The 27,744-nt window shown below is 38.2% G+C and overlaps 1 protein-coding gene across 1 annotated transcript; it reads left to right on the top strand.

Moving 5' to 3' along the window:
• Positions 1 to 2,457: 2,457 nt before the first annotated feature.
• LOC121417139 (tripartite motif-containing protein 3-like) lies at positions 2,458 to 18,366 on the top strand. Its single transcript, XM_041610727.1, has 6 exons — positions 2,458 to 2,697; positions 3,838 to 3,885; positions 5,713 to 5,800; positions 12,007 to 12,109; positions 13,199 to 13,332; positions 16,133 to 18,366. The coding sequence occupies exons 1-6, from the start codon at positions 2,638 to 2,640 to the stop codon at positions 17,401 to 17,403; spliced, it is 1,704 nt and encodes a 567-aa protein (XP_041466661.1). The 5' UTR covers positions 2,458 to 2,637; the 3' UTR covers positions 17,404 to 18,366.
• The last annotated feature ends 9,378 nt before the right edge of the window (positions 18,367 to 27,744 follow it).

The raw sequence follows: 27,744 nt of genomic DNA on the forward strand, positions 1-27,744 counted from the left end.
ACGAAACCGAGATTTATCGATGATTTATCATAACTCAATCACAAATACAATAGACATATGACCTACCATTGTAAAGCTTACAATTTCCTCTTTCATCTAGAATTACATATAGCAGGCTGACACTTGCACGACTTTTGGCCACGATTTTGTCGTGGCATGTCGTGCCATTTTGGGGCACGAACTGGGAGGCTCCCGCACTGCTTTACGACTTGTTCACGCATAGTTCACGACAAGTTAACGAATAGTTCACGAATGCGTGCCCGTCAGTGTCCACATTGACACGAACTGGCACGACGAGTTCATGCATAGTTTACCCCATTCCCGCAATGGCACGACGAGTTTGCGCAATTCGGACGGTGTCGTGCTGAACTATTCGTGAACACGACGTGAGCTGTTCGTGAACCATTCGTGACAGTCGTGACAATCGTGGCATGGCGCGCACTGCCACGCACTGGCACGCATCCTCCCGCATCGTCCCGATGAATTCACGAGTTCACGAACAGTTTGCGCATAGTTCACGACCCGGTGGCTAAATTTTGTCGTGATCAAAATTTTGAACATTTCAAAATTCTCGTCCCGACATGGCACGCAGTCACAACATGTAACGACGTGTTTACGCACACTTCACGCCAGTTCACGACTAGTTTGCACACTGGCACGACTTGAGTCGTACCAATGCGTGACACAAAATCGTGCAAGTGTCATGCAAGGCTGACACTTGCACGACTTTTGGCCACGATTTTGTCGTGGCAAGTCGTGCCATTTTGGGGCACGAACGCACTGTTTTACGACTTGTTCACGCATAGTTCACGACAAGCTGTTCACGAATAGTTCACGAATGCGTGCCAATCAGTGTCCACATTGACACGAACTGGCACGACGAGTTCACGCATAGTTTGCGCATAGTTTACGCACTTCCCGCATTGGCACGACGAGTTTGCGCAATTCGGACGGTGTCGTGCTGAACTATTCGTGAACACGACGTGAGCTGTTCGTGAACCATTCGTGACAGTCGTGGCATGGCGCGCACCGCCACGCACTGGCACGCATCCTCCCGCGTCGTCCCGACGAGTTCACGACGAATTCACGAACAGTTTGCGCATAGTTCACGACCCGGTGGCTAAATTTTGTCGTGACCAAAATTTTGAACATTTCAAAATTCTCGTCCCGACATGGCACGCAGTCACGACATGTCACGACGTGTTTACGCACACTTCACGCCAGTTCACGACTAGTTTACGCACTGGCACGACTTGAGTCGTGCCAATGCGTGACACAAAATCGTGCAAGTGTCAGGCTGGCATCAGGCTGGCACGATTTCTCATTTTGTCACTCATTCATGAGTGAGAAAAAAAAATTTGAGGAGATACCAAAAAGTCACTTGGCGGGCTGTATCAGATTTCAAAAAGAAAACCATATTTTTAAGAAGTTCAATATCTCCTCTTTAATTTGATATATAAGATTGTCGAGAAATAGCAAAGTTCTGGTTATTTGAAATAAGTATGGTTAAAAATGAGCAGCAATTACTTTAGAATGGGCAATTATTTTTTATCACACTGGAGAAATAAAAATACCCAAAAGAAATGCCCAATGTTGGTTGGACACAATTACTCTCAAGGAGCATTTTCACCCAATATTTTTTTATGCGCTATATAGGCCCGGGGGGCCACTTACATTGACGAGTGGATACCATGCGCGACCAACAAAACACGTAAAAAGGATGTCTTTTTCACGATAGGGCACGTTACGTACGTAACGTGATAAGGGTGTCAAAAACACATAGATAATGAAAAAAGGGTATCTATTTCGCTAGGAAAATTACGTGTTTAGGGTCGAATTTGCGGGAATGATAAAACAAAATTAAAATGTTTTATAAAGGATGTCCTTTTTGCCCCAACACTTCGTGTTTAGAGTCCGATTTGCGCGAGGTGTAGATGGTGGAATCCTACTAAACCAAATAAATTAAATTTACATCGTACTAAACCAAATAAGGTAAATTTACCTTATTTGGTTTAGTACGATTCCACCGTCTACACCTCGCGCAAATCGGACTCTATAAAGCCGACGACCGAAGGACCCGTAACAATAAAACATTCCTGTACTTGTTTAGGGGTTCATTTCAGGGAATATTTGCCAAGAGTATCGTTTTGTTTCCAATACTTGTTAAGGGTAGGGTTTTACACGCCAATACTTGTTAAGGGGTGCATTTTCACAATATGGAAATTACGTGTTTAGGGTGCTTTTCGAGACGCCATGGTCGCGCATGGTATCCACTCGTAAATGGAAGTGCCCCCCCCCCCTCCCCCCGGGTATATAGGCCTATATTCACATACAAAATATTGACAAGTGGGTAATACTATGTGATTACGTTGTGTGCACGTAGAATTAGTTCGCCTTCTTTGTCTTGTAACTCCTTCCGGCTTTACGTTCATTCAACGTTCTTCTCCGCCATTGGCGTGAAGTACCAGCAGCTCACGCGCATTGTCCATTGACTGCCGTACAATTACGTAATATCCGCTGGACACTGCTCGTACACATGTGCACGCCATAAAGCACCGAGTTGCTCCATAAAGGCGCGCAGTTTGTATCATCATTTACACCACAACTCGGAAAGGGGAAAGACTCGCTAAAGTAGCTATGTATACAGAAGACGGATCAGCTAGGATGAGAGATTTGCTATCAGAAGGCGCACTATCTGTAAGTTTACCGGATACTATTTGTACCAAACTTCCTATAGCTAGTGCATTTTTTTGCTAATATATAAATTCATTGCCATTATTCATGTTAAACATGAGTTGTGATAGCATTTGGAGAATGCCAACATCTGGTATACATGTACATAATGGTTAGGAAAGCATGTTCATGTTTATAATCAATAGCATCTCAAATTGTTATTTTTCTTTGAAATTATTTTCATTTTGCTTCTCTTAAATGCTATTACAATTAATGTTTTAAAATATCATAAGCGGAATATGGAACTAAATGTTGTGGGCCTATAATGGTGGTTATTTTTTTACACTCTTACAGTTAATAGGTCAAACCAATCTCTCAGTGTGTGTGTGTATATATATACATATATTATATATATATATATATATATATATATATATATACATACATACATACATGAATGTCCAACTGGTTAAAAATATTCGTTTTCAATCAAAACAGATCTAGCTTATCAGTAAATTGATTGACTTTGACAATTTATGCCGGTCCGATCGACCAATATTCACTAGCACAGTTTGTTATTTTCATCAATTATTTTTTAGAGTACATATAATTATACAACAAAATGGGAGAGTACAGATGAGGAAAAAAGAAAAGAAAGAAGAAAAAATAGTAACGAGTTGCTAGTCAAACATGACTGATCGTCAACAAACAAACAACAGTTTTGGCATTTTTTTTTATATATAGCACACATACAAACTAAGGGAACGGCGAAATTTTGAGCAAATGTGAATAAACTTTTTGATTGGCAAAAAACATTTACTTTTTGATTTGTATTGTCACAACATAAATATACATGAACATATATATATTTGTGTGTGCGTTTATGTGTAGTATATAGTGACAATACAAATCAAAAAGTAATTTTTGCCAATCAAAAGTTAATTCAAATTTATTAAAAATTTACATGTATATATATATATATATATATATATATATATATATATATATATATATATATATAAATCATTATATTAGATTATTTCATCGTATGAGATGAGGATGCAGTGTTGTCACGAGGTAATCTAAAAAATGAATAAATGGTTAATTAATGGGTCCATTTCGAAAGCAGCGGCGCTAATCTTTCTTCTTCTTTGTTTATTTCAGGCGATTGTCAGAGGAGATAAGGTCGACCAACCGCTTGTCCAGTTATTGGTAAGTATTCTTGTCATCAGTGGCAGTATTATTAAATTCCAAAGTGGTGTACTTTTTTGGTGGTCGATAAGACGGGGGTGGGGGCTAAGCCTTAGCCTAAAGTTTGAAATAGGCTATGGGCGGCGGAGCAGAGGATTATCCTTTGTTTTATTGTTGCCCCCCCCCCCTCCCCCATAAGCACAAAAGATAATCCTCTGCTCAGCCACCCGTGGAATAGGCCTAAGTCAAATATAGGGGATGGGACAGGGTCGAATCTGACTTGCTAGAATAGATTTTGAATGGACCAGGAACGAATCCGGTAGTTTCATTCTTGTTTTTGTTCTTATCTTAACCACTGCACTAATTCCTCTTCCCCTACTAACAAACCAATTTAGTCCTGATGAAGGATGAAGCTCCGAATTTTCAAGTTCACGACTAAAGCCCAGCGCGCACTATGCGACGCTATTTCCAGGGGGGTGGGGGGGACGCTTCCGTTCACGAGTGGATACCATGCGCGACCAATTACAATACGTGTTTAGGGTGCTTTTCGATCGAAAAGCACCCTAAACACGTATTGTAATTCCCATATTCTGAAAATGCACCCCTTAACAAGTACAGGAATGTTTTATTGTTACGGGTCCTTCGGTCGTCGGCTTTACCTTATTTGGTTTAGTACGACCCCACCTTCTACACCTTGCGCAAATCGGACTCTAAACACGAAGTGTTGGGGCAAAAAGGACATCCTTTATAAAACATTTTAATTTGTTTTATCATCCCCGCAAATTAGACCCTACACACGTATTTTCCTAGCGAAATAGATACCCTTTTTTCATTATTTTGGTGTTTTGACACCCTTATCACGTTATGTACGTAAAGTGCCCTATCGTGAAAAAGACATCCTTTTACGTGTTTTGGGGGTCGCGCATGGTATCCACTCGTCAATGTGAGTGGCCCCTCCGGGCGCTATTTTTACATCGTCTTGGCCTATTGCATATTAATGTGGAAGTTCCAATAATTAAGCAAAATTATTTCAATTGAAGTTCGGCACATGGTTGAGTCTGAATCGGCTTCAATTCGCAGCCGATGATGACATCATTACGATTTGGATTCGAATTTGCTTTTTGTACACTGCAGGGAGACTCGAGCTAGACTGAATTTCCATTTCAGTATTCCTTCACTATTCTGAACTCTAAGATCATATTGGTTGGATTATGCCTTCCAAATGTTATTACAATTTCTTAGTAATTGGGATCGAATCGCAAAGTGTGCACAGAGTTTAAGGAGGGGGGGGGGGTAAAATTATGATATCATATTTTGAATATGCCACAATCTATCACAAAATATTGTATCCCTTCTTTCATCGAGAAGGTCAACATTTTGAGTCGGTTGCTCAGAGCTGCCAAGTAGTACTAATTTTCAGTATTTAGTACTGAAAAGTGGGAAAAATATTGATAGTTTAATGTAAAATACTTATTTCTAAAGTTTCAGCTTAATGTGTTGTCCTATGGTATTTTTTGAAAATACTGATTTTTTTCAACTTTAAAAATACTGAAATGTTCTTTTTCAGGTTGGCAACTCTGGTTGCTCTTATTTTTTTATTTTGCGCCACGCCTTGCCACCTTTAATATTTTTGGCTCATTACGTCATTGATTGACATGATTAGTAATACCTATAGTTATTATAATCATCGTGAATTTTATCATTATTTATATTATTACTGTTTTTTTGTAATTATTATTGTCGTTACATTATATTGTATTACATTGGTTTTTTCAAAGTTTTTAATGTTTTTCAAGTAATCGAGTTGATTCCCCTCAACATTATCATCTCTATTTCCATATCTTTCAGGAATATAGGAAATTACCAAGTCGGCGGGGATCAAGTCAGAGATCGAACTATCGGTTGGTTATTTCAGATGGGACGAACACCGTCACTGGTAAATATTTATGTGGTTTAAATGGAAATCCGACCTTTCCGGTCAAAGAATGTTTTGTGGGAAAGGGGGGAAAATAGGTATAACAGAATGGTGAAAGTTTGAAAGAATTCGGACAAGCAATAAGAAAGTTACGTATGCTTTAATACTAAGATCCCTATAAGACTACGCAAATTTCAAATTGGCAACCAAGTAAGTAAAAAAAAATGGAAATCAATTTTACGAGGATATCAAGTTTACGAGGATGGCAAGGGGCGATTGGCCATGTACTTAATGCAAGTGATTTGTGGTTTTCTCTAGCATGTCTAGTACCTATTCACTTGGGACCGTAATCAAAATATTACCCAGGTTGCCTATTGTTTTATATCCTCGTAAAATTGATTTCCATTTTTTTCCAACTTCATTTATAACTTTCTTGTTTTTAACCAATATCGTTCAAATTTTCACTTTAAAGGACAAGTCCACCCCCCAAAAAAGATGATTTGAATAAAAAGAGAAAAATCCAACTAGTACAACATTGAAAATTTCATCAAAATCGGATGTAAAATAAGAAAGCTATGTCATTTTAAAGTTTCTCTTATTTTTCACAAAAACTGATATGCGCAACTCAGTGACGTGCAAATGAGACAGTCGATGATGTCCCTCAATCACTATTTCTTTGTTTTTTAATGTTTGAATTATGCAATATTTCATTTTTTACAGATTTGTCAATAAGGACCAACTTGATTGAACTAGATAGTATCAAACAATGCAAATTCCACATGTTCAGGGAGGAATTTATTATTATTGTCACTTGACAATGAGGAGAAAATTTGAATATTTCATATAATGAAATACAAAAGAAATAGTGAGTGGATGATGTCATCAGTCTCCTCATTTGCATACCAACCAGAATGTGCAGATAACCGTTTTGTGAAATTAAGTTTAAACTTTAAAATGTCATAACTTTCTTATTTTACATCCAATTTTGATGAAATTTTCAGTGTTGTACTTGTTGGATTTTTCTCTTTTTATTAAAATAAACTTTTTGTTGGGGTGGACTTGTCCTTTAATTTTTGGGGGTCAATTAACTTGGCCATGTCGTTGGCCTTTGCCGAATTTCCATCGTAACTTTGAAAGTTTATGGAGCTAGTTCATAAAACTTGGACATATGAATAATCAGGTATCCCTGAACATCTTATTTACATGACCAAAGTCAAAGCTCATTTGAGGTCAATAAAGTTTGGCCATGTTGGAGGTAATTATTGTTGAATTGCCATAACTTTGAAAGTTTATGGATATAGTTAATGAAATTTGGACATAGGGGTGTTCAATATAATTGCTCATCTAGCACACGTCTAAGGTCACTTTATCAAGGTCAAATGCCATTTTGGGTCAATGAACATAGCATTATATTATTATATGAATGGTGTTATTTTGTGATTTTATCAGTCATCTCTGCTTTACATTGCATCGCGTAATGCAGGCGAGACTGCCAAAGGCGCCCCACTCGTTCTTTTCCCTCTAATACCAGAAATGTGGATAAACTCCCTCTAACAAGTAAGCAAAAAGGAGTCACATCTTTACAGACATCACAATCATTGTTTATGTTTCATACATTCCACATTTCATATTTTTAACATGAGTAGGCTAGTAAGGAGAAAATCTATTCATTGATTCGAGACCTTGCTGTACTAAACGTAATTGTGCATGCATTGCGAAGTGAAACAGTAAGTCCTGAGGCATGCCAGAAACGATTTGAGAGTGAAGTAGGTCCTCTTCCAAATCAAGAAAAAATTGAAAAAAATTGAAAACGACAGAGTGTTTTGTCACGGCAAGGCAGAATGTTGTAAACATTCATTTTCATTATATAATAATGATATGCAACGCTAGCACTAAATACAAATGTTTAAAGTGCTGCATACTATTACCCCGCGCGCGGCTTTAGCACGGCTACCCTGATCGGGCGCATCGAGCATTCAAGGAACTCCTTCCTACCGGTACCAATAACTACACCTGGGTGGAGAGGGGTGAATGTAGATAAATGCCTTGCCAAAGGACGCGAGTGCTGCGGTATGACTTGAACCCCGGAGAAGATATAGTAGTCTGGATAGACAACTCCCGGCGGAAGTAGGGGGATTAACATAATTAATTTTAATCAATTTTTTAATTAGGGGTGTGTTGATTAAATGGGATCATAAACGAAGACTCCTTGTTTATTTGTAAAGGGGAATTAACAGAATTAATTTTTGAATTAATTTTTGAATTAGGAGTGTGTTGACTTTAATGAGGTCATAAACGAAGGCTTCTTTGTTTGTTTGTAAAGGGGAATTAACAGAATTAATTTTGAATTAGGTGTGTGTTGATTTTAATGAAGTCAGAGACGAAGAGTCATTGTTTATTTGTAATAATGGAAGAAGAAAATGAAATCTATTACAAGAAAGCATCATTCGTAATGTAATGAAGGGAATGGAATATTTTTTCAACACTGAGACAAAGCGGTCAAGTTGGAGACGGAGATTTTTGTAATGTGTGGAGAGTAGGATTGATGATGGGACAATAGAATTAGGGTACACTGTTAAAAAACCCGTGATTTTACAGAAAATAAACAGAAGATTTTGCAGAAAGCAATAACAGAATCATTCTGTAAATTCATAAAACAGGAATTTTTCTGCAATTTAACATAACAGGTCTGTTAAAAAAAGGGGAAAAGGGTGTTTTATTCAAGGAAATTTGTAAGATTCCATACACCAAATACCAAATTCCTGTAAGATTACGCAATTCAATAAGATTACAGATGATCTCGAGACTCTGCTGCAGGAATTTCTTTTATTTTAAGGATAAATTTTCTAACAGTGTAGTGAGTTGGTCAAGTGTACTCTTTTGAGTGGGGATTTTGGATACAGGCAGATGTTTGCCAAGCAGATGATCTGTGCGTGTGGGGTCTTGGATGCCGACAGGTGTTTGCCAAGCAGCCTCATCTTCGTTAGGTTTTGGATAAAGCTATTAAAAGCCAAATAGTTTTCGAGACATCTGCAAGAAGCCATGTTGTAATTGGATAATTATGCATTAACGGTGACCTCGTGAAACACTTGGTTAAGGTGATCATAGGGATGCATCATTGATTAGTGGCCCTCGAATGTCATATGGGTTACAGGGTGAACATAATTTCAGGGGGGAGGGTCGCTTACAATTGAACATTCCTGTTTCCACGGTTTCATGCAGGATTGCTGTCATCCAATCGGTACGTCTCAATCCGCCATTTTGCCACTATTTTGGCGTTGCAACGTCTACGGCGAAACATCAGCATCGTCATTTTCGTGGAGTTGTCGGGGGTAGAGTTTAGCTGGAATCCACTTCATTCCCTCGTATCATTCCAGCAGTGTGGCGTTGCGGCGTCTTTATAGGGTTGCGGTATAAGAGGATCACAATTTACCATCTGTCAATGAGTTTGATGAAGTTTGGTGGTTGAAGATATGATTTTAAATGACGGTCCCAATTATAAATCATCATTTCTCATAGATACATGTCTGTAAAAAATTATCGCACACACACACTCTCTAACAGAAACAAACACTCTCTATTTATCGGATAGTGGGGGTTAACACTTCTTCCAATTGTTTGTCGCATGACCCTGCATGCCCCTCCGTTTATTATCAAAATCTTCAACCTCGCGAAAACAAAAAATAATTATTCAGATCGATTGTCAATTCGAAGAGCAGGAATCTATCAATATTGTCAATAGACTCGGGGCACTTTATCATTTGGAATACTTTTTCATTCAATTTTGTATTTCCCGAGATCGAAGTTCAAAATATCTCATTTTTATGGGAAATATATTTACAGAGGGCAATAAATCGGATCAAATCGTCAAAGTTTATGTTTGCAAGGATTTGATTGAATGAAACAACAAATTACATTCACTCTTTTGTTTAAAGAAAGTTATTTATATTATCATCATTATTATCATCATTATTATTTATATTAGTGTTATTATCATTATTATTGTTATTATTATTATAAACACAAAACCTCAGGGCGACGCGATTTTCAAGTGTCATGTATGCGGCGCCCCTGCGTGCATTTATGCCCCTTTTCCGTTTATTTTCAAAATCCTTGAGGAAACATTTCATGCAGTGCCAATAACAGCAAGATTATCACAATGTTGACAGAGGGTATGACTAAACTATGATACTTCATGAAGTAAATGTAGATGTTCAGAAAATCTATTCCATTGAAAGAATTGTATTGCCAACAGATGGTTCGTAATTGATGAACTATTACATTGTGTGTGTGTGGGTATTGGATTTTTGTCAGACGTGTATCAATCAGATATGATTATTTACGTCTGGGACCGACCTTTAACCTTTAAGACGTGACCAGGACTCGAACCTCGAGCCTCTGCATCAATTTGTAACTTCCCCACAGCTTGGATTACAGGCGCACGCCACAACGCCCAGTTTATTATTTGGATAGTGTAGCCGATAGAGGACGTTGCTATATCATTTTAGAATAAATTTGTTTGGAAACTACTTTCTCGATCTGAATAATTTTTTTTGTTTTCGCGAGGTTGAATATTTTGATAATAAACGGAGGGGCATGCAGGGTCATGCGACAAACAATTGGAAGAAGTGTTAACCCCCACTATCCGATAAATAGAGAGTGTTTGTTTCTGTTAGAGTGTGTGATAATTTTTTTACAGACATGTATCTATGAGAAATGATTTATAATTGGGACCGACATTTAAAATCATATCTTCAACCACCAAACTTCATCGAACTCATTGACAGATGGTAAATTGTGATCCTCTTATACCGCAACCCTAATGGCGCCGTTAGACGCCGCAACGCCACACTGCTGGAATGATATGAGGGAATGAAGTGGATTCCAGCTAAACTCTCTTATTACCCCCGACAACTCAACGAAAATGACGATGCTGATGTTTCGCCGTAGACGTTGCAACGCCAAAATAGTGGCAAAATGGCGAATTGAGACGTACCGATTGGATGACAGCTATCCTGCATGAAACCGTGGAAACAGGAATGTTCAATTGTAAGCGACCCTCCCCCCTGAAATTATGTTCACCGTGTAACCAATATGACATTCGAGGGCCACTAATCAATGATGCATCCCTATGATCACCTTAACCAAGTGTTTCACGAGGTCACCGTTAATTCATAATTATCCAATTACAACATGGCTTCTTGCAGATGTCTTGAAAACTATTTGGCTTTTAATAGCTTTATCCAAAACCTAACAAAGATGAGGCTGCTTGGCAAACACCTGTCGGCATCCAAGACCCCACACGCACAGATCATCTGCTTGGCAAACATCTGCCTGTATCCAAAATCCCCACTCAAAAGAGTACACTTGACCAACTCACTACCCTAATTCTATTGTCCCATCATCAATCCCTACTCTCCACACATTACAAAAATCTCCATCTCCAACTTGACCGCTTTGTCTCCGACAGTGTTGAAAAAATATTCCATTCCCTTCATTACATTACGAATGATGCTTTCTTGTAATAGATTTCATTTTCTTCTTCCATTATTACAAATAAACAATGACTCTTCGTCTCTGACTTCATTAAAATCAACACACACCTAATTAAAAAATTAGTTCTGTTAATTCCCCTTTACAAACAAACAAAGAAGTCTTCGTTTATGACCTCATTAAAATCAAAACACACCTAATTAGAAAATTAATTCAAAAATTAATTCAAAAATTAATTCTGTTAATTCCCCTTTACAAACAAAGAAGTATTCGTTTATGACCTCATTAAAATCAAAACACACCTAATTAGAAAATTAATTAGAAAATTAATTCAAAAATTAATTCAAAAATTAATTCTGTTAATTCCCCTTTACAAATAAACAAGAAGTCTTCGTTTATGACCTCATCAAATCAACACACCCCTAATTAAAAAATTAATTAAAATTAATTATGTAAATCCCCCTACTTCTGCCGGAAGTTGTCTATCCAGACTACTACATCTTCTCCCGGACCTTAATGGTTCAAAGTCTGGAGACTTACCCCCCGATTCACATCCCCCGATTCACATCACCTCTATGCATTGCCATGCCCAGCTATTTTTATTTTTCATGATAATTTATTGTATGTACTTTCCACATGATTTTTTTTCTGAATTTGCTAGAACATTATGTTGACAATAAGGTATAATGAATGTGTACGTTAGTGTTGTTGTTATCTGCCATTCATTTTCTCAGCAATGTTGGCCAGTGTTTTCAATCGGATGATAGAGACGTCGAAACTGGATTTGAAGGCGGTATTTCAAATCAATCACTACTCCTGTAACTTCATAGCTAACAGGTATTTATAAGTTTTGTTTTTCGTATCATAATCATTGATTTGTGTAGAGCAGCCAATTGACTGCTTGAAACAATTAAGACGTTAAAGTCTGAATGAAATCAGACTAAGATAACGAAATTAAGACTATTTAAAACGAGCAAAAACAACTACTGTATATGACGTAAAATTTACGAAGTGTAGTTCTGTCAAATTCGGATTCCAAATACTTTTAAAAAGTTATATAAAAGTTAGTCAATCTTCCCCTGGCATTTGAGTGTCCCTCGGTTGATAAGCAACACAGCGATTTGGTGCTACTGAGTAGGGCGCAGCTTTGAGCGCCGCTGTTTTAAATGTGTCAATCACACACCTGTTACCTTATTGAATTGCCATTTTTTCATGAATCGATCAAACCCCAAATTTCATTACATGTATGCATTAACATACATCGTTCAAACCTAGCATTAATCAAAATTTGACGCATGCGTGGACTAATGTTTAATTAAATGATTTACTTGTCGGCCTACTATACATTTCTTATACACACTGTAAAGGTTCAAATTTAAACCATTATTACATGGTTCATTTTTGCACCCTATGCGGTGCTTGAAATAGCTAACTGCATCATTAAAGGTGCACAAATGAGCATACTTGCACTAATGAGCACCCCTTGGGTGCTATTATTGTACCTTCCCCTACGGTTCAAATTTTGGTCCCTATTTTTTGGTGTGTGGGGCAGTATGATTTTAAGCAAGAATCTCGAGAAAATGGTTACAAGTGGAATCTCGTTGTGATGTCAGGAAATTTTCAACTACTACTTTGACCTTCATTCATTTTTAATCTAAGTATACACATACATGCAAGTTGTGACATATCATAACTGATGCTATGCCAGGCATCACTTAGTAATCACTGTGCAGCATATCTTTCTAGTCTAATATCTCAAGTTCTTTGCAGACTGTAGAGATGAAACGAATCTCACGTGGTTATTAAAACTACAGTAATTTGTTCTTGCTTCTGAATACAGATAGATAATGTAGCTGAGCAATCTGTCCTATTTTCAAATGAAAGATTTTCATTAACAATCAAATGTTTCGGTATTATTATTATTAGGGCAGTCATCGTTATACTTGACCTGGAAGTGATTAAGAGAGGGTTAGAGGTGAAGGTCACGATTGGTCAACCAACTCCTTTACCAATACAAACAGAGTCTACAAGTTCCAACGATGCCACTAATGAACCAACGGGTAAGGACTTATGAAAATATATTTCTATTTATTCTATTTAATAAACCAATCAAATTTCGAACATTTAATATTTTAATGTATAATTAATGACGAGAAATAGCGAGATATTTCATCTTGTCAGGTAGATTTATCAATCGCATCTGAAAGATTGAAAGTCGAACTTTCAACATGTCTAGTTGGCTTCTTTTATTTCTAAACAGTTGATGGTAATATAATTTAGGCATGTATTATTGTGTTATTAGCTGACTTGGCAAAACGCCTTCCTTACTGGAAATAGTAGTGTCCCACAGTGTGCGCGTGTGTGTGTGCCACAGTGTGGAACACAATGTGAAATCACCTTCACACTGTTGAATTTGAGCATTTCAACAGTGTGAAGCACATATTCACATAGTCGAGTATGTTAACACGGTGTGAACAGTCACACTGTCGAGGTGTCCACAGTGTGAAAATATCTCCACACTGTTGATTAGATGCATTCCAACAGTGTGAATCACATATTCACATAGTCGACTATGTTAACACGGTGTGAACGGTCACACTGTCGAGGTGTCCACAGTGTGAAAATATCTCCACACTATTGATTAGATGCAATCCAACAGTGTGAATCACATATTCACATAGTCGACTATGTTAACACACGGTGTGAACAGTCACACTGTCGAGGTGTCCACAGTGTGAAAATATCTCCACACTGTTGATTAGATGCATTCCAACAGTGTGAATCACATATTCACATAGTCGACTATGTTAACACGGTGTGAACAGTCACACTGTCGAGGTGTCCACAGTGTGAAAATATCTCCACACTGTTGATTAGATGCATTCCAACAGTGTGAATCACATAGTTGACTATGTTAACACGGTGTGAACGGTCACACTTTCGAGATGTCCACAGTGTGAAAATATCTCCACACTATTGATTAGATGGATTCCAACAGTGTGAATCACATATTCACATAGTCGACTATGTTAACACGGTGTGAACAGTCACACTGTCGAGGTGTCCACAGTGTGAAAATATCTCCACACTGTTGATTAGATGCATTCCAACAGTGTGAATCACATATTCACATAGTCGACTATGTTAACATGGTGTGAACAGTCACACTGTCGAGGTGTCCACAGTGTGAAAATATCTCCACATTATTGATTAAATGCATTCCAACAGTGTGAATCACATATTCACATAGTCGACTATAATAACACGGTGTGAACAGTCACACTGTCGAGGTGTCCACAGTGTGAGAATATCTCCACACTGTTGATTAGATGCATTCCAACAGTGTGAATCACATATTCACATAGTCGAGTATGTTAACACGGTGTGAACGGTCACACTGTCGAGGTGTCCACAGTGTGAAAATATCTCCACACTGTTGATTAGATGCTTTCCAACAGTGTGAATCACATATTCACATAGTCGACTATGTTAACACGGTGTGAACAGTCACACTGTCGAGGTGTCCACAGTGTGAAAATATCTCCACACTGTTGATTAGATGCATTTTAACAGTGTGAATTATATTTTCACATAGGTCATTATGACCACACTGTGATCCCACCGTGTGACACTGTTCTTTCCAGCAGGCTTGTGTTGCCATATTGACTAAAGGGGCCCGTCTCATAAAGAGTTGCAACTGCTAAAACTTTGCCATTATGGCAACTACCATGATAACCTTGATTTTCATTGGCTGCTGAGCCCTGTTGCCATGGTAGTTCCTATTACAAAGTTGTAACTATTTGCGAAATGGGTCCAAGATGTTGATAAATTGACATAAAGGTTTTAACGTTTGGACAAGATGATTATCCCGCCATCATGGGGCCGTACTTCATAAAGATTTATAACTGTTGTAACTTCGCCATTATGGCAACTATCATGGTAACCTTGATTATGATTGGTTGCTGAGCCCTGTTGCCATGGTAGTTGCCATAATGACAAAGTTACAACAGTTGTAACTCTTTATGAAACGGGCCCTCTGGTCGAGTAGATAAACTCTTGCACTCAATTGTTTGTTATCATATACTGTTAACAGCTCTATAATATTTGTGACTTTTTTATGAACAAAATATTACAATTTAATATCTACTAGATGTAAGTCTAGTTTATTTCAATGAAAGATTCATGTCAGCAAAGTAGTCAGAACGGTGTTGGTTTTACAAGCATGAATCCAAAAGCGAATACCAGTTTCTACGAAATATGGAATATTAGTCGTCATCTTTTCCCCGTAACAAGCATCAGATTTAATGTCTTTTATTACATCTCATTCGAAAAAAGTAACTAATGAATATAAGGGTCACTCATCTTGCTTTCACGAAGTGCGGATCCGAAAGGGCCGGGTCGTGGGGGGGGGGGGGGCGGTAGTAAAGGGGACTCGTAACCACTATCCACACAATTATATAGTACCGTAGATCCTGGATCCGCCTGTTATATTACATATCATACAAAGAAGAGTGAAAATAGAATTGTATTTAATCTATACTTTTAAAGGAAAGGGCAGTGGTTAACCGTGACCCAGAGGAGACAAGGATTGGGCACTGTATTGTTTGTGAACAATGCTGTGCTCCTCCAATGCTTTGTCTCCTCCGGATCATGGTCCACCACTGGGAAAGTGGATACTAAAGGCAGTTAAGGCCTATATGATTACCTCCCCAACTTAAAAGATCGCGTCATTCTGTAGATATGTTCAAAGTTTATTTTTTTTTGTCAATTGCTTCTTCATGTTTATTTGTTATGCCAGTATCTAAAATGAATTTCTTCATATGTGGTAGACTGAATAGTTGATTTCTCCTTGCCTTTCAGAACAACCCAAAGCTCAACTCAGTGATGGATGTCCAATAGTAGAGAGCCCTCTAGGTTTGACCTGTCCTCTATGCCTTCATGCTTTCAAGGATCCGGCTTTTCTTCAGTGTGGACATACTTTCTGCAGGTCGTGCCTTGAGAAACACGATGAACAGCACCCCACCCCTTCTTACCTGGAATGCCCGGTTTGCAGCAGTCGAACCCAGCTAGGACCGGATCGTGTCGCCGGACTTGCAGCGAACCTCACGGTCAAATACCTTGCTGATGACGCTCAAGTAAAGATTGGCGATGGTCCATCACTTTTTTGTTCTCTTCACAGCGATGTATATAAGGATATACTCTGCGTGGTTTGTAACGACGTAATCTGCATCAATTGCTTCATTGACAAGCATCAAGGCCACCGGATCAAGAAGGTGGAAGTGATTGAAGCAGAGGTGAAGAAGGATAGAGACACTCTGCTCGAAAAGAGTAAGGAAATGCGAGACAGGATCGAGAAGTACATTGCAACAACCAACACCCACAAGCTTGCCATTGAATCTCATTTTGACGGTCTGAGGAAGAAAGTCCAAAATATCTTTGAGAAGAAAATGGAAGTGTTGAAGCAGGAAAAAGATATGCTACTTGGAAAGCTCACTGACATCCAGAATGGCTATGTGGACAGTGTGGAGAGATTCATGGTGGAACCAAGGACGTCTCTGGAAACCATCAACAAGCACATCGCAACTCTTGCAGAGGGTGCCCACAAACCTCTTGACGTCGAGACTATCAAAGCAGGTGAACTTCTGTGCATAGATCTCCGCAGGTTTTTGATAACACCACTCGCTGGAATCGGGGATGAGGGCATACAAGATGTCAAAAAGGTGGCAGTCAGGACTAGGTACCATCCTCCATCTAAAACAAGTCTTGACCTTGGAAGCATTGGCATCGTCCGCTCTTTATATTTAGCTGGAAGAGTTCTTGAGCAACCCGCCTCTGCTCTCAGGAGATCTACAGCGTCAAGAGTGGGTAGTGGCCGAAACTGGAATACTGGTGGTCGGCTAACCAATCGTCGATCTGTTAGAGGTATTCCAAAGGGAATTCATAAATCGATCAAGGACATTGCTAGAGTGGAATTGCCTTTGTGCAAGCGTACCCGAATCACAGCATCATACCAAGATATCTTACTGGCAACTTATGGAGCCGGGAGACCAGGAGCAGAGCGGTTTTGTATATTGATGGTAATATTGCTTCTAAAATTCTGGCGTAGGCAAAACCATGACGGTAGCAGGTAACCAGAATTCATATGACTCGTCATACATCTTCAGTTGAACTGTATTTGTATTTATGACTTTTATACTTCACTGTGGTAGAGAGCAGCAACTAGGGCATTGTGGTAATAATAACTACTTCACTGTAGTAGATAGCAGCAACTAGGGCACTGTGGTAAATAATAACTACTTCGCTGTGGTAGAGCAGCAACTAGGGCACTGTGGTAAATAATAACGTAATTCACTGTGGTAGAGAGCAGCAACTAGGGCACTGTGGTAAATAATAACTTACTTCACTGTGGTAGAGCAGCAACTAGGGCACTGTGGTAAATAATAACTTACTTCACTGTGGTAGAGAGCAGCAACTAGGGCACTGTGGTAAATAACAACTACTTCACTGTGGTAGAGCAGCAACTAGGGCACTGTGGTAAATAATAACTTAATTCACTGTGGTAGAGAGCAACAGCAACTAGGGCACTGTGGTAAATAACAATTAGTATACTGCGGTAGATCGCAACAGCTACATGTAGTGCACTGTGGCAGATGGTCAAAACTAGTGCACTGTGGTAAATAACTGTAATAACATTAGATAGCATTAGCCAGTGCACTGTGGTAGATAGTGGAAGTTATGTACTGTGGTACAGAGCATTAACTATAATTGCACTTTGGTTGCTGTGCAAGTTTTGTAACAGTGAGTTAGGCAATAGTGGTTAGAATTTGTGAATCCATAGTTTCGTACAGGTATTGTGTAATTTATTTGTTTGATCCGGGAAATTAAATCTTAACTGTCAACTATCATGAATAAATGCCTTACTTTTGATTAGCATTACATGTACATATCTTATGCTTAAAGGGGAAGTTTACTCTGATAACACTTTGGAGTTTTTATAATAAAAGCAGAAAAAATTATGGCAAAATATAATTGTTTACCAGATGAGCAGCCTCTCCATAAGTACATGTACAATGTATAAGCGCTCCAAATGCATTTTTTTTTTAAAAAAAAAAAAATAGAAGTGATTTTATATGTGTTGTGGATATATCCATCAGACACATCACTTCACATCTCTCCCATATTGTTTTAATATCCCATTAAAACAATGAAGTTTTTGGACTTTATACTACATGATACATGGTGAAGCTCATCGCTTATAACGTCACAAATTAATAACCTTTCAAAATCTCTCTCCTTCTTTGAAGGATTTTCATCATACCGAAAATATTCTTCTTTATTATTTTTTTAAATCCAACTTATTGTTGGCGTGAACATTTTCTCGTTTCTCCTTTTTCCTCTTTTTCTCACTAACTAAATGATCCAATCAAGGGGAGGAACAGTCATCCCGTTGTCAATGTAGAGCAGCCATAGGCGGCGGAAGCGGGGGGGACGTGTCCCCCCCCTAAATTTTAGTTGGGGGGGGGACGTTCCCCCCCCCCTCCCCCTAAATTTAGTTTTGATATCCTTTTTTTTTTTTGCTTGTCAAATTTTTTCCTGCGTCCCTCCCCTAAATTCACGTGGCCCCACCCTTAAACGTGTGTTGTCCCCCCCCCTAAAATTTTGGGTGATGACCTTTTTTTTTTTTTTTTTTTTTTTGCTTGTCAAAATTTTTTGGGTTACCAACTCATAAAATTTCAGGTGGATACCCTCTAAATTTTCTGGCTTCCGCCGCCAATGAGAGCAGCCCCTGATTGTAACTTGAAAGAAAAAAATATTTTAATATAAGAGTACCAATATAAAAAGAAATATAACCTTTGTAGTACCGGTATATTAAATGTTTAGAATAAATCTACATGTACTTTAAAAATGATTTTTGTTTAAAAATATTGATTAGTGTTGTCACTCCCTTGATCATTAATTTCATTTTTTCTTTTAAATTATCGTAGTTGCTTTAATTTTTTGCATAAACAGAGAACCTCTTAGAGTTTCAGATTATAAATGCCATATGATATAGTCATCATCATATTAATTATATTTCACGTGCGTGGTGCTTATACACCCTGTATAAATATGTTCATTGTGAGCAAAATAAACTTGAATGTTCAATTAAATTTTGTTTTTTCTTGTAGTTCTTTGAGTCTTCGTAACTTTCTTTTTTTTTCATGTTGCTTTATGTGTGTGCTATATAAGAGCCGTCTTAAAGCGGAAGTGAACTGTGTGTGGTCTCTCTTTGACTGTGTGTGTTATAAATTCAAAGTCTTAGAATATACGTTTAGATGTCTACTAATACTACAGGGAATAAATTGACCTGTAATTGTACAGAGAAACTAAAATGTTTTGAGAAGAAAGGTAATTGTTTTGCTATTTGGTAAAATAATTATTGCATTATAAATGTATCAAGCAGTTAATTAGCATGTTATCATTAAAGTGGGTCTATATCACTAGATTACACTAGCATTATGGGTAAGGAAACTGGCAAGGTATGAGTAGTTGAGGACTCGAGATGGCGCTATTGGTTCATATCTGCTTTACGATGAGTGAATGAATGTAAAGTTGATTTTCATGCATCCTGTTTTGAATTGCTAAAGCTTCCTGTTTCATGAAATTTTTCATTCAAGTTGTTTCCATTACATTTTATTCTGGCGAAAATAATAATAAATTGGTGCTTATATAGCGCATAATCACTTAAAAGTGCTCTATGCGCTGGGTGTCTGGAAAACGAAGACCGAAGACCGAAGACCGGGGACACATATCACACTCGTGTGAAAGCGTTTGTAGTTCACGCACGAAGTGTGTACAAAGCAGTGCAAAGTGTGTACAAAACACGTGCGCGGGTTAGAATGGACTTTGGACCTTGCCCCCTACACATGTTCTCCCATTGACATAACGCATGTCCCCGGTCTTCGATCTTCGTTTTCCAGACCTGTTGTTGGGTGTCTGGAAAACGAAGACAGAAGACCGGGGCCATCGCATCCGTCTAGCAAAAATAAACCATTATTATATTCAAATCAAATTCAGGAATATTCTGATATTGGATATGTAATGAATTATGATTGGTTGATAAGTTAATGATAATTGATTGAGCAATATATCGCGCTCAGCTCAGCTGGCATTAAAATTTTATACCATTGACATAACGCATGTCCCCGGTCTTCCGTCTTCGTTTTCCGGTCCTGTTGTTGGGTGTCTGGAAAACGAAGACAGAAGACCGGGGCCATCGCATCCGTCTAGCTAAAATAACCCATTATTATATTCAGATCAAATTCAGGAATATTCTGATATTGGATATGTAATGAATTATGATTGGTTAATGATTAATTGTATGGATATCGTAATGTGAATGATAAGTGATTGAGCAATATATCGCGCTCAGCTCAGCTGGCATTAAAATTTTATACCATTGACATAACGCATGTCCCCGGTCTTCGATCTTCGTTTTCCAGACCTGTTGTTGGGTGTCTGGAAAACGAAGACAGAAGACCGGGGCCATCGCATCCGTCTAGCAAAAATAAACCATTATTATATTCAAATCAAATTCAGGAATATTCTGATATTGGATATGTAATGAATTATGATTGGTTGATAAGTTAATGATAATTGATTGAGCAATATATCGCGCTCAGCTCAGCTGGCATTAAAATTTTATACCATTGACATAACGCATGTCCCCGGTCTTCCGTCTTCGTTTTCCAGACCTGTTGTTGGGTGTCTGGAAAACGAAGACAGAAGACGGGGCCATCGCATCCGTCTAGCTAAAATAACCCATTATTATATTCAGATCAAATTCAGGAATATTCTGATATTGGATATGTAATGAATTATGATTGGTTAATGATTAATTGTATGGATATCGTAATGTGAATGATAAGTGATTGAGCAATATATCGCGCTCAGCTCAGCTGGCATTAAAATTTTATACCATTGACATAACGCATGTCCCCGGTCTTCGATCTTCGTTTTCCAGACCTGTTGTTGGGTGTCTGGAAAACGAAGACAGAAGACCGGGGCCATCGCATCCGTCTAGCTAAAATAAACCATTATATTCAGATCAAATTCAGGAATATTCTGATATTGGATATGTAATGAATTATGATTGGTTAATGATTAATTGTATGGATATCGTAATGTGAATGATAATTGATTGAGCAATATATTGCGCTCAGCTCAGCTGGCATTAAAATTTTATACCATTGACATAACGCATGTCCCGGTCTTCGATCTTCGTTTTCCAGACCTGTTGTTGGGTGTCTGGAAAACGAAGACAGAAGACCGGGGCCATCGCATCCGTCTAGCAAAAATAAACCATTATTATATTCAAATCAAATTCAGGAATATTCTGATATTGGATATGTAATGAATTATGATTGGTTGATAAGTTAATGATAATTGATTGAGCAATATATCGCGCTCAGCTCAGCTGGCATTAAAATTTTATACCATTGACATAACGCATGTCCCCGGTCTTCCGTCTTCGTTTTCCAGACCTGTTGTTGGGTGTCTGGAAAACGAAGACAGAAGACCGGGGCCATCGCATCCGTCTAGCTAAAATAACCCATTATTATATTCAGATCGAATTCAGGAATATTCTGATATTGGATATGTAATGAATTATGATTGGTTAATGATTAATTGTATGGATATCGTAATGTGAATGATAATTGATTGAGCAATATATCGCGCTCAGCTGGCATTAAAATTTTATACCATTGACATAACGCATGTCCCCGGTCTTCGATCTTCGTTTTCCAGACCTGTTGTTGGGTGTCTGGAAAACGAAGACAGAAGACCGGGGCCATCGCATCCGTCTAGCTAAAATAAACCATTATTATATTCAGATCAAATTCAGGAATATTCTGATATTGGATATGTAATGAATTATGCTTGGTTAATGATTAATTGTATGGATATCGTAATGTGAATGATAATTGATTGAGCAATATATCGCGCTCAGCTCAGCTGGCATTAAAATTTTATACCATTGACATAACGCATGTCCCCGGTCTTCGATCTTCGTTTTCCAGACCTGTTGTTGGGTGTCTGGAAAACGAAGACAGAAGACCGGGGCCATCGCATCCGTCTAGCTAAAATAAACCATTATATTCAGATCAAATTCAGGAATATTCTGATATTGGATATGTAATGAATTATGATTGGTTAATGATTAATTGTATGGATATCGTAATGTGAATGATAATTGATTGAGCAATATATCGCGCTCAGCTCAGCTGGCATTAAAATTTTATACCATTGACATAACGCATGTCCCCGGTCTTCCGTCTTCGTTTTCCAGACCTGTTGTTGGGTGTCTGGAAAACGAAGACAGAAGACCGGGGCCATCGCATCCGTCTAGCTAAAATAACCCATTATTATATTCAGATCAAATTCAGGAATATTCTGATATTGGATATGTAATGAATTATGATTGGTTAATGATTAATTGTATGGATATCGTAATGTGAATGATAATTGATTGAGCAATATATCGCGCTCAGCTCAGCTGGCATTAAAATTTTATACCATTGACATAACGCATGTCCCCGGTCTTCGATCTTCGTTTTCCAGACCTGTTGTTGGGTGTCTGGAAAACGAAGACAGAAGACCGGGGCCATCGCATCCGTCTAGCTAAAATAAACCATTATTATATTCAGATCAAATTCAGGAATATTCTGATATTGGATATGTAATGAATTATGATTGGTTAATGATTAATTGTATGGATATCGTAATGTGAATGATAATTGATTGAGAAATATATCGCGCTCAGCTCAGCTGGCATTAAAATTTTATACCATTGACATAACGCATGTCCCCGGTCTTCCGTCTTCGTTTTCCAGACCTGTTGTTGGGTGTCTGGAAAACGAAGACAGAAGACCGGGGCCATCGCATCCGTCTAGCTAAAATAAACCATTATTATATTCAGATCAAATTCAGGAATATTCTGATATTGGATATGTAATCAGTTATGATTGGTTGATAAGTTAATGATTAATTGTATGGATGTCGTGATGTGAATGATAATTGTTCGAACAAAATATTGCTAAATTTTAAAATTCAATAACTTTGTTATCCGATTTTGATGAAATTTTCGGTATTTTACTCAGTGAATTCTACTCTATTCATTAAAGTGATTGGTTACACTTGTCACCTGTGTCTGTGATATGTTCCAAAAATGAAGCCCAGAAAAAATTGCGTTCGAAAATGATTATTTAGTGCTTCAAAAATTGAAATATAAAGTGACCGGAAACACCATCTTAATTTCATCCCATACACTTATGTGTACTAGTTAGGTGTCTATTAAGACGCCTATTTACAAAATCGGGGATTGCCTTGTAGTTTTAGCTTTTTATTCTCAATTATGGTTGTTTTCAGGGTTTATTAGTTCTAATACATGCACTTGTACACATGTTTCATCTTGGTTTGAGAATTTTTTTTAATCGGCTGCTCACAAAGTTAAACAATTCCTTTAAGCTATACATACTTTCAGCCCGGACCATCCCATTAAAAACTCCGTATAAAATAAACCTAATTGTAATAGAAAGCAATGTCATCGACCTAAGACAGGTGGCAAGCGCGCCCTTGTGAATGTATTTTCCATACGGTCGGCGAACATGAAACAATAGTGCGTCGCTAGCTTACTACTTTGCGGTTAAAACGGCCGAGACGTTCCCACGCGTACATTTCGAGACAGCAACATTCAGTACGCGTTTGGAAGCCCTGTTTACACGTGCATCGGCTTTTGGCTCAGAACCATAGGCCGATGCAGAATTGGCTTTTATGGTCTATCTTGCACCGCAGAATCGGCTAACCCTCTCTGGGAATCGACGGGCGGACGACATTTATACCGTTTTCATACTGAAGGCGAAGTTGAGTTACTCCGGAATAACTCCGGATTGAGTTTATACGCTTGTACTGCGGACCGACTTTAAACCCCCTTTCATATTGGCAAACACCGCAGCGGTGTATCCGCTGTTGTTGCCATGGTTTCCAAGCGAGTTAGCACCATACGTGTTGCGAGATCACAGCGATAAGTGCATACCGCATTTCCGGTGCGGAGTAACTCCGTTTGTAACCCTCTTCTCGAAGTGGGTTGAGTACACCGCTTTCATATCAATTTGTTTGCGCTCCTTTTTTGCAGTGCGTAGCGTGTTAAATTATTTCCCTATGGAGAATAATAAAAAAATACGCCTTTTTTGACGGATTTGCTAAGATATCTCCCAAACGCGTCAACAAGGTGATCTATCAAAACAGAATAGAATAGAGCAGATTCTCACCTTGAACATGATATGATTTTCATTTAATTTTAGTCAAATTAAGTTCTGTCACTTTTGAGGTTTTTGGAACCTTTCTTGATGATTTTGGAAATCCATTTGTACATGAGCCAATGGGCAAGTGCAGGAAACGAAACGTTTGGTGCGACTTCACATTGTTGTAAAAAAATATATACGTCACAATAGACCCTATCAAAAAAAGACATTTTGCAGAAAATGCTGTAGATTGCGAATACCTAAGAATTATTTTGATTGGATAAAAAAAACCTCTGTCACTTTTCACATTTGCAAAAGCTTTTGCAATAATTGGTCACTATAGTTTGGCGGGTTCAGCCGATGGCATTGTGTGTACACAGTACACACGCATAGCTAGGCAACGCAACGCGTGAAGAATTTTGCACGTTTTCATTATTCGTACAGCGACGACTTGAGTGTATGTTGGATAGGACCGTACCACTTTTGACCGGGGGGTGTGCCAATGAATGCAAGTGATCAAGAACAGTTACAAAACTGAAGGGAGTGAGAAAACAAGGAAAGTGAGAGGGAAATTTATGAAAACAAGTAATGCCAGGAAAAATGATAAGAAAAGGAGAGAAAGGAGAAGAAGTGAAAACACGCAGCTGAGTGCGCTCACGATATGTAAGTTGAACACCCCTGCACCGCAATGTAGCAGCCCGCCACTATACACGTAGATTGCCTGCACGATGCGAAGACAGCGGCGCGTATTAGTGACTGTGCGTTAAACGTCCCATTTTTATGCCTTATAAAAGGAGCGTTTTTTGTACACAACAAATTGATATGGAATCCGGATCAACTAATCTCAGAATTTTCATATTGCCCTCCAAAGTGGAGTAACTCCTCCTGGACTCCGGACTAACTCCACTTCGGCTCTCACTATGAAAGGGGTATTAGTCTCGCCTTCACCTCTTGTGGGCGAGACAAACAATGAGAGTGGGAAAGAATAAAGAAACAAGAGGAGAAAGGAAAAGGACCAATAATTGGAGTGAACACATCTAATCATCCTGAAATAGGGCCTACTAATAAACAAGTGAGAAAGGGGTTAGAAATAAAGAGATGGCAAAGTGAAACAGAAATTTTAGTCGGGAAAGAAATGGATAAGAGCAAAAAATAAACGGGATGCGAAAATGCTAACATGAAATCTGAACAGAAAACAGAAAAAACAAGAAGGAAAAAAAATAAATTAAGAACGCAACAGCTAGTGGCTGTCTCAGGCCCCCCCCCCTGAAAAAAATTGGCAGAGCAAAAAAAAGGGAGAAAGAAGAAAAGATAAAACGAAAAGAAGAAGAAAAGATAAGTGGAAAAAAGAGGAGGAAGACGAGTGAATGAAATAATGTGAGGGGAACACTTGCCAAAAAAAAAATCTTTCATGTTACCATAAATAAATCTTTGCGCTTCGAGCCAGAATTGCCTGTTCGATGAGATTCATATCTTGCTCAATACATCTAGGCTGATATGGAGCAAGTTTTGAATTTATTATACAAAACATAATTAGCTCGGACATCGAACTTTCAATATTTTTTCATTCACAAATGTAAGTGCTCTGTAAAATGTCCGTTTTTGTCTCACCTGCGAAGCAAAGTGAGACTATAGGCGCCGCTTTTCCGACGGCGACGGCGGCGTCAACATCAAATCTTAACCTGAGGTTAAGTTTTTGAAATGACGTCATAACTTAGAAAGTATCTGGACCTAGTTGATAAAACTTGGCCATAAGGTTAATCAAGTATTACTGAACATCCTATTAGAGTTTCATGTCACATGACCAAGGTCAAAGGTCATTTAGGGTCAATGAACTTTGGCCAAATTGGGGATATCTGTTGAATTCCCATCATAACTTTGAGAGTTTATGGATCTGATTCATGAAACTTAGACATAATAGTAATCAAGCATCACTGAAAATTTTGTGCAAGTTTCAGGTCTCATGATTAAGGTCAAAGGTCATTTAGGGTCAATGAACTTTGGCCGAATCGGGGTATTTGTTGAATTACCATCATAACTTTGAAAGTTTATTGGTCTAGTTCATTAAACTTGGACATTAGAGTAATCAAGTATCACTGAACATCCTGTGCACGTTTCAGGTCACATGACCAAGGTCAAAGGTCAATGAACTTTGGCCGAATTGGGTGTATCTGTTGAATTACCATCATAACTTTGAAAGTTAATGGATCTGATTCATGAAACTTGTACATAAGAGTAATCAAGTATCACTGAACATCCTGTTCGAGTTTCAGGTCACATGATCAAGGTCAAAGGTCTTGTAAGGTCAGTGAACTTTGGCCATGTTGGGTTTTTTTGTTGAATAACCATCATATCTCGATCTGTAAGTTTATTGGTCTAGTTCATAAAAAGTGGACATAAGAGTAACCATGTATCACTGAACATCTTGTGCGAGTTAGAGTAGTATTCAAAGTCAGCACTGCTGCTATATTGAACCGCGCGATGCAGGTGAGACGGCCAGAGGCATTCCACTTGTATTGTCTACATATCAGCATTTTTTTAAGCTCACGCTGCGTGGTCACATTGTTTGATTTGCCAAGTTCCTATTATCTATAATATTCTATTAAAGCTTGTGTATAGTTTTGGTAAATCCACCAAAATGCACCTATCACTATTCCAATTCATTGCTAGCTAATATGAATGGATATGCTCTCTAACAGTTATGATGTGGAGGATATGAAATGAAAATGTGTTTTACAGGATAACTTTTGCGATTTTACATGGAAATTTAACTTGATCGGGTCACCCGATCAAATTAAAATATCTGTGTGTTTTTGTCTTTCAATTAAATCCTATTCCAAATCATGGAATGGGCTGAAACTTTCAAGATATTTTCTTTGTAACTTTTGGATATCTAATTACTAAATTTATAAGATAAGTGCTTGAATGCCCATTTTTTTAATTTAGAACAAGCATCGCCGAGAGAGGACGCTATATATCCAAGATTTGAATATTTGAATTTTTCTCAGAGAACACGAGCTCTACGCTTCAGTAAGACTGTCATATTAGATAATATTCGATTATCAATCACATTATTGACCCTTTACCAAAGCTATACCGAGGCTTTAAAGAATGTATTCAAAAAGCCCAGATTCTAGGTCCAAATCTAAAACATGCGCGATAGCCTGCATGTTCTTTTTTTAAAATCTA

The sequence above is a fragment of the Lytechinus variegatus genome, chromosome 6 (genome assembly GCF_018143015.1).
Source record: "Lytechinus variegatus isolate NC3 chromosome 6, Lvar_3.0, whole genome shotgun sequence".
NCBI lineage: Eukaryota > Metazoa > Echinodermata > Echinoidea > Temnopleuroida > Toxopneustidae > Lytechinus > Lytechinus variegatus.

Excerpts from the sequence above, each read along its gene's own strand:
- LOC121417139 (XM_041610727.1), top strand. The coding sequence starts at position 2,638 with ATGTATACAGAAGACGGATCAGCTAGGATGAGAGATTTGCTATCAGAA. Across the intron at positions 5,801-12,006 it reads TGGGACGAACACCGTCACTG|CAATGTTGGCCAGTGTTTTC; the intron begins GTAAATATTTAT and ends TCATTTTCTCAG. Across the intron at positions 13,333-16,132 it reads TGCCACTAATGAACCAACGG|AACAACCCAAAGCTCAACTC; the intron begins GTAAGGACTTAT and ends CTTGCCTTTCAG.